This window comes from Littorina saxatilis, linkage group LG15 (genome assembly GCF_037325665.1).
Source record: "Littorina saxatilis isolate snail1 linkage group LG15, US_GU_Lsax_2.0, whole genome shotgun sequence".
In the NCBI taxonomy this organism is placed as follows: domain Eukaryota; kingdom Metazoa; phylum Mollusca; class Gastropoda; order Littorinimorpha; family Littorinidae; genus Littorina; species Littorina saxatilis.
In genome coordinates this window covers 41,781,759-41,789,979 of record NC_090259.1, presented here as the reverse complement: position 1 = coordinate 41,789,979, position 8,221 = coordinate 41,781,759, and the positions used below count along the sequence as shown (strand labels likewise).

General features: G+C 43.2%; 1 protein-coding gene across 1 annotated transcript; it reads left to right on the top strand.

Annotated features, from left to right (window-relative positions):
* Positions 1-611: 611 nt before the first annotated feature.
* LOC138949348 (modulator of apoptosis 1-like) lies at positions 612-7,858 on the top strand. Its single transcript, XM_070321140.1, has 2 exons — positions 612-868; positions 1,801-7,858. Exon 2 carries the CDS (start codon positions 2,017-2,019, stop codon positions 3,112-3,114), a length of 1,098 nt encoding a protein of 365 aa, XP_070177241.1. The 5' UTR covers positions 612-868; positions 1,801-2,016; the 3' UTR covers positions 3,115-7,858.
* Positions 7,859-8,221: the final 363 nt, after the last annotated feature.

Below are 8,221 nucleotides of genomic sequence, written 5' to 3'. Positions count from 1 at the left end.
CACACAGACACACAGACACACACACACACACAGACACACACACACACACACACACACACACACACACTGCCCACCGCAGCGTTCAAGCATTGCTCAAGACAGTAACAATTGTGTTGGGACGTAATGGTACGGGGACGTAATGGGATTCCTTTATGGGACGTATCGAGATGCAATTTTCTTGGGACCTATCGACACGCAATTTTGTTGGGACGCAATGGTACGGGACGCAATGGTACTGGGACCCAATGGTATTGGGACCCAATGGGATTGCTTAATGGGACGCAATGAGACGGCATTTTTTTGGGACGCAATGGTACTGGGACACAATGGTACTGGGACGTATTGGCATGACCCCCTCCAAAGGGGGGGTATCATCACGATCACGGGAAGGGAAATTTTAGCTTTCACGATCACAGTTACCTTGATTTTTGTTTTCACGATCACGAACACCAGTGGCAAATCACGGTCACGGTAAAAGTTGCAGGTACAGAAAGCACGTGTCAAAGTAAACACAACCACACAGTAATTCGCTCCTCTGGATCTATTGTTTATTCAACACAAAGTGACAACTGTTGCACTTTTTTATTATTTTTTTTTTAATTCTCTTTCATACACATGTAACCTTGTACTTTTTCAGGCCATAAATTACTTTTTATTTACTTCAAAAGTCAAGTTTACCACTAGTTTCAGTTTCATGTGTGGTCAAAGGGAGGTAATCGTTTTGTGTATTTGGCTTGTCATAAATTCTTTCCCTTGTTTTAAAATTGGGTGATTTCCCTTGAATATGTTCGTCAGCGCCATCTTTAGTTTCAAACCGTTGGGAAATTTTATTCTGTTGTTTTTGCTGCCATCACACAACCCTAACCAGGTATGTGTTTTGATTTGTGTGTAGTTTTAGTTATGAATATGTCAGGAATCTTTTTTGATTGATGTGTAGTTCTAGAATGTCCGAGATTTTGTGCAAACTTTGTTTTTTCATTCAAGGCTGATCAGAGATTTTATGAATGCGTAATGAGATCTGTTGAAGAATTTTGATTGCGAGTTTTTAGATTCTTTCAGACAGGCAAAAAGTGCGCGGTTGAGTTAGTCTAAATATAGATAGACTGAAGAATATTTCTACGAAGTTTGAGTAAAATATTTAGAGATTTGTGGCTGATATTGCTTGTTTGGGATTTCGCGATCAGTTGTGACGTCATAGTTTCGTCATTGGAATGCTATGTTTTGCATTGGAATAATCGTTAATTATTCTTTTTGAGTCACTTGAGGTGAATTTGACTAGGTGGATAGTGTGTATACTGTGGAGTTGTAGTCTGAGAACTAGTGTAAGAATTCCAGAGTATTTTGATTTTCTGTTTGACTGTGTTCTTTGAAAGATAAACAGTAAGTCTACAGAAGACAGTATTGGTAGATAGTTCAGTGTAGACTGAATGTTTTTTGCAAGCTTGAATTTTGCTTGTGACTGGTATCAGCAATTTTGTTGTCATGTCAGATAGTTTTACCATGTGTAGCTGTCTATTAAAAAACTGACAATGCTGTGATCAGAGTTAGGTTTTGTTGGAAGTGTTATTGGGCATGACAGCTTCAGTTGGAATTTTTAATACTTTGTAAAAGAGTATTGTTGCACTAGTGTCTTAGTACATTATTATAGAAATGTAACGTTTACATTTCATGTAGTCAGAGTTATTAGAAGTTTACAGTGTTATATTGTTGAGACTGGTTGTATAATTAAATTATTTATTTCTTGTTATGACTTGTGATGATTGTGATACTTATGGTTGTTATTTTTTTCTTATGTTACAGGGTTGTGTGTCCTCCTTCCATCATTATATTTATTTTTTTCAGTTGTGTAATTAATTTAGTTGCAATAGTTTGAACAATAAAAGAAAGAAAGAAAACTCTCACCCGAACTTATTTTTTATTTTTTGGTTGTTCACAAAGAATTTTCCAACATTACATTTTGGCGCCCAATAAGGGACTTGAGAGTATAGTATTTTCAGTTCAAACATATAGTATAGGATGGAAGGAGGAGGAGCCGGTGAGGGACCAGCTGAAGAGGCCGTTGAGGAGCAGCAAGCAGCTCTAGACGGGGAGGAGCAGCAAGGAGCTGGTGGCGGCGGTCAACATGCACCTAATGTTGGTGGCGGCGATGGCGGTAATGGTGGTGGCAACGCCGGTCGTCAAGCGGACAACGCAGACAGTGGGGATGACAACAACGCTGCACCGACTTTGACCATGCCGCAGATTCAGCAGTTGCTGAGTGGGCTGAGCGTGACTGTCAACTCAACACCACCAGGTCCTCGTGTGAAAGTGTTTTCAGGTGCTAATCCTCCAGCTCAGGGAGAGGTTACCTTTGTGGAATGGGAGGTGCAGGTAGAAAGGCTGATACAAGATGGCGGCCCTGACCTTGATAGGAGGGTGAGAAGCAGCGTGAATGGTGTAGTTTGGCAGCAGTGCACGGGCCTGACAAAGGCGAAGGACATTTTAGCACATCTCCGGACTTTGTTTGGGTCTACACAGTCTCCAGAGGACTTATATCACCAGTTCCTGGAATCTACACTGCAGAGGAAAGAAGCTCCATCAGCGTTTCTGTTGAGGTTATGGAGTGAGCTTCATCAAGTTGACAAGCTCGCGCCCATGAAAGCAGAAGAGCTTCAAAAAAAGCTGTATAGGGTCTTTATGAAGGGGGTGTCAGCAGCATATCCACTACTAGCATTGGAACTTCGCACGAAGTTTGGCCACCCAGGAACGACAGCGCCGGAGTTCGTGGTGTTGGTGACCACAGTACGTCAATTGGAGGGGTCAAGTTCATCAACCAGCAAAGAAGCGCACAGCCACACTACTCAAGAGCAGAAGCCGTCAACAGCTGCTCTTAGTGAGGCCGACGTAGAGAAAATCATTTCTGGAGTGGTGGAACGTTTGCAGGGTTCTTCCAAGACGACGGCAGCAGCATCGTCACCCATCCCTGCCCAGACTCCTGTCCCTTCACATGATACTCCCAGAAATGCCCAACCTGTCCGTTTCACTCCCAAAGGGGCATGTTTCAGGTGTGGTCAGTTAGGTCACTACGTGAGAGACTGTCGTCGACCTCCGTTAAACGGAAACCAGTCACGATGAAGGGGCAAACCGTGGCTGAAGAGAAGAGACGCCCCTCATCAGCAGACTTGCCAAAGATAGAAGCTGCCATCGACGCGCTGGAGAACGGACATCTACAGCTGAAACCGGTTAGACTGCAAGCTAACACTTCATTGTGTGTTCAAGCAGGAGAACGAGTAGAGCTGAGAGGCCGAGTATATGGAAGTGTTTCAGAAGATGTGATTGTACGTTCGCGAACAGTGGATTCGTTGCCGTCAGGTTTGAAAGTGGTGAAAAGTGAACTAACGAAACAACAAGACAACACGCTGTATGTTGTGGTGATGGTTCACAATGAGAGTAGACGGAACATAACTTTGGACTCTACTGTTGTGTTGGCCGAGTTCCATGCAAAAGTGCCGTTAGAAGCAGTGGTGGGACCGTCATGTGAAGTGCCTGTGAACATTTTTGGTGAAGAATGCAGAGGACTTTTGGACTCTGGTTCACAAGTGACTCTCATTGGTGAAGGGTACTACCGGACTCATCTTTCGCATCTACCCTTGCAACAGTTGGATTCAGAGTTGAACGTGAAGGGTGCGGGAGATCAGGATGTGCCATATTTGGGTGTGGTAGTTGTGTCTATGATTCTTCCAGAATATGTGTTAGGCACTACTGATGCGGTTGAAGTAGCAGCACTTGTGGTGAGAGACAGTGATTTCTCGAAGCGTGTGCCGGTGATTGTAGGAACCAATGCGTTTCATTCTGTGGGTGACAAAAGTGTTGACAAGAGTAAGCTTCGTTGTGAAGCGTTGTTTGCATTCAGCATGCAAACTAAGTCAGAAAAGGGCAAGCTGGGATCAGCTCGTTTACGCACTGGTGACGTCACAATCCCAGCACACGGTTCAGTGAAAGTGAAAGTGTCAGCCAAAATACCCTTCCAGCGAAACAGGACACATGTACTTTTACAAGAGCCCACAGATTCTCCGTTGCAGGAGGGCTTGGGGGTCGTTGCAATGAAAACGTCAGTGGATCAGTTGCATAACGTTCACATTGAAATTTGTAACTTTTCTGATGAAGATGTTGTGCTTTCAAAGAAGCAAATTGTTGCTGATGTTTTTGTGATTCATGCTGAATATGATGTTGTCAAAGTGATGGATGAGTTGCACAGTGCACATAGTGAAAGTGTGACTGTGAATGATGGTGTGTCAAAACCTGATGATGCTGCCTCTGAGATCAAATTCAAGTTTGGTGAAGAGACATCACTTGAATGGCAAGAACATTTTAGTAAGCGACTGCAGTCGTTTAGTGATGTTTTCATCAGGCATGAGTATGATCTTGGATTCACAGAAGCGGTTTTGCATGATGTTGAGTTAGAGCCAGGACCTTGCATACGAGAACGACCGAGGCCTATTTCCCCTCAGGATTTGGATGATCTAAAAAAACATATCCAAGAGCTGTTAGATTCCAAAATTATCTCCCCTGCGCTGTCCCCGTATGCAAGTCCTGTGGTTCTGATTCGAAAGAAAAATGGTGCATTGCGCATGTGTGTTGACTATAGAAAAGTCAACTTGAGAACTGTCAAGGACAGTTACTCGATTCCCAAAATAGAAGATCTGTTCCTTACATTGTCTGGAAGCAAGTTTTTTTCCTCAATGGATCTGAGTAAGGCCTATTACCAGGTAGGGATGACAGAGCGCGCAAAGCAGATCTCTACGTTCTGTACGCCAGTAGGCTACTATAGTTTTGAGCGTATGGCCATGGGAATGACTGGAAGTCCGTCTACTTTTCAGAGGTTAATGGACAAGGTGTTTGAGGACATGAATCTCTGTGAACTCATTGTTTTTCTGGACGATATTTTAGTTCATGGTAAAACACTGTCTGAACTAGAAGAGAACACTCTGTTAGCTCTGGAACGCCTTCGTAGGTACAATCTGAAGCTTGATCCTGAAAAATGTGTGTTCGGAACTACTAGTGTAAAACATTTGGGTTACGTGATCTCAGCTCAGGGCATAAAACCAGATTCAGCAAAACTTGAAGCACTCACAAAATGGCCTGTTCCTAAAACTGTTAGGGAAGTGAAGTCATTCATAGGATTTGCATCCTATTACCGTCGTTTTGTTCCACACTTTGCAGAGCTTGCCCGGCCATTGAATGATTTGACGATAGGGTATGTTCCTTCCAAGGGCAAAGGCAGAGGGAAGAAAAAATCGGGTACTTTGACTCTTTCGTCAGACATTTCTCATCTTTGGGGTGATAGGGAACAGAAGGCTTTTGACCAGATGATTCAGGTGTTGACTACTGATACTGTGGTTATTTTTGCAGACAAGACGAAACCTTTTGTGATGCACTGTGATGCCTCTGGAATAGGGTTAGGGGCAGTTTTGTATCAGGAACATGAAGGTCAGCTGAAGGTTGTCGCCTATGCTAGTCGAGGGCTAAGCAAGTCAGAAGCAAACTATCCTGCACACAAAAGAGAATTTCTAGCCTTGAAGTGGGCGTTGACTGAGAAATTCCATGATTATGTGTTTGGTTGTCATGTCACCATTGTCACGGACAATAATCCTCTCTGTTATATTCTGGGCAATGCCAAATTAGATGCTACTAGCCATAGATGGTTATCGGCTTTGTCCGTATATGATTTCGACCTGAAATATCGCAAAGGTTCTAGTCACATTGATGCTGACAGTCTGTCGCGACAGAATGTTGATCCGTTACTCGAAGATGCTGAGTATCAGAAATTGTTAGATCAGACTCAGTTTTTGAGAGAGAAAGCCCAGAAGTTTGAGGAGGAAGCCACAGAAGATACACTAGTTGACAGTGAAACAGTTTGTGCATTGTTACAGTCCAAAGGGGTGACTGTAGGTTGTTTCCAGCAGACAGTGGATAGCAAGAATGATGTTGGTTTTCTTCCAGCTGTAGAATCCATAGTGAAAGATCCTAGTTATTTGAGTGATGACATTTTGGATCCTGGAGATATTGGGCGGGATACCATTTCTGAACAAGAGTGGCGAAGGCATCAGTCGGCGGATTCAGCGATTGCTTTTGTAGTGAAGTGGATACAGCAAGGGAAGAGAGAGGATTGGGGTAGACTAGGAATCAGAGATCCTGAAATCAGAGCCTATCTCAGAGACCAAGACAAACTGCAGTTGAAGAATGGTGTGTTGTACCGTACTGTCAAGAATGAGGATGAGAAGATAGTATGGCAGTTGGTTGTTCCAAAATCTCATAGACAGGAAGCAATGAAAGGAGTGCACGAAGATCTTTTTCATGTACATTATGAAGGAGCACTGCGTCAGGCAAGGTTGCGTTTCTTTTGGCCTTATATGGCTCGAGACATTCAGAGAAAAATTGCAAATTGTCGACGTTGTATTCAGAGAGGAGCACTGAAACAAAAAGCACCTATGCAGACTATAGAGACAACTTATCCGTTGGAATTGTTGTCCATAGACTACCTGACCATAGAGGAAGAGGGACGGAAAGTGAACATATTGGTCGTCATGGATCATTTCACTAAATTTGCTCAGGCTATAGTAACTAAGGATCAAACTGCTAAGTGTGTGGCTAAGGCACTGTGGGAAGATTTCTTTTTGCTGTATGGTTTTCCGAGCAGAATTTTGTCTGACCAAGGAAGAGATTTTGAGTCAAATCTCATCAGAGAAATCTGTAGCATAGCTGGAATCAAGAAATGTCGGACGACTCCATATCATCCGCAAGGAAATCCAGTAGAAAGATGGAACAGAAGTCTCATTTCTATGTTGAGAAGTCTTGAAACTGAAAAGAAAAAGAACTGGAGAAACCACTTGAAAGCAATAGTACATGCGTACAACTGCAGGATTCATGAGTCCAGTGGGTACTGTCCCCACTATTTGTTTTTTGGTCGACACCCTAGGCTGCCAATTGATCTAGCATTTGGTATAGAAGTGGGTGGACATCAAACAGAAAGTCCACGGATGTACATTCAGAAACTAAAGAAAAGTCTGCAGACAGCTTATGCTAAAGCTAGAGAGACTATGGATGCTAGTGCTCAGAAAAACAAGAGGCGCTATGATGCCAGTGCACATGCGGCCGAGTTAGAAATCGGCGATAGATGTTTAGTCAGGAGAGTTGGTACTCAAATCCGGTCTAAAGTTGATGATAGGTGGGAGTCGCAAGTGTACAAAGTAGTGTCCAAGAAGTCTGGTGTTCCAGTGTACACAGTAGAGACTGAAGATGGAACCGGGTCTACTAGAACATTACACAGAAATCTGTTGTTACCGATTGGAGCGGTTGATCTGGAACCAGAACCAGAGGTTCCAGAGGTGAAAATCTCCAAGGAGAGTGCACCTAGGCCTGTGCCTAGACCTAGACCCCGTAGAAAGAAACTGTTTGACAGAAAGCCAGTGCAAGAGGAAGAAGTTGAAGAAAGAGAAGATGAAGGTGATGTCGTGATTCGTTTTGAGCGAAGATTAGACAGTAGACTGGATGCAGAAGCTCCAGAGTTTGAGCTTCAGGTTGTGCAACCTGTGGCAGACAGTGAAGAAGAAGAAGCAGAACCACCAGGTGGTGGTGATAGAGATATTGAAGCAAATGTCTCAGAAAGTGTAGAAGATGTGGTTGAAGAAGTAGTTCTATCACCAGAAGATGTGGAAGAAGATATATTTCATGTAGATCCTGAAATAGAGCAGTCAGAAAGTGAAGTTGAGGTAGAAGAAGGCTCAGATGAGTCAGAGAATGTTGGGAATTCCAGTGGTGGAATTGAAGAAGAAGTTGTAGAAGAGACAGACTCGGATGAGACAGATGAGGCAGAAAAGAGAGAAAAGAAAGCACCAGATCGAAAAGAGTCTGGAGATGAGATTCGCCGGTCTAGGTATGGTAGACCAATAAAGCCGCCTGATCGTCTCACGCTTCTTCATGAAGTTCAGAGGTCAAATGGTTTGGAGGAAGTTATGACTTTTTTTATGCTTAGTCTCAGAAAAATGTGTGACGAATGGCTCCAACAGAGCGCATTGAAATGAGGAAAATGTGTTTTCCTTGTATTTTTTGTATTTTCTGGATTTTTTTGCAAAATATATTGTATTTTGTGGATAGCGGTTGCTAACGCCAGAGGTTAGTTTTTTATGCACCATAGATTATATGAGTGTGAACAGTTGGTCAAGGGAACTTGACTGTAATT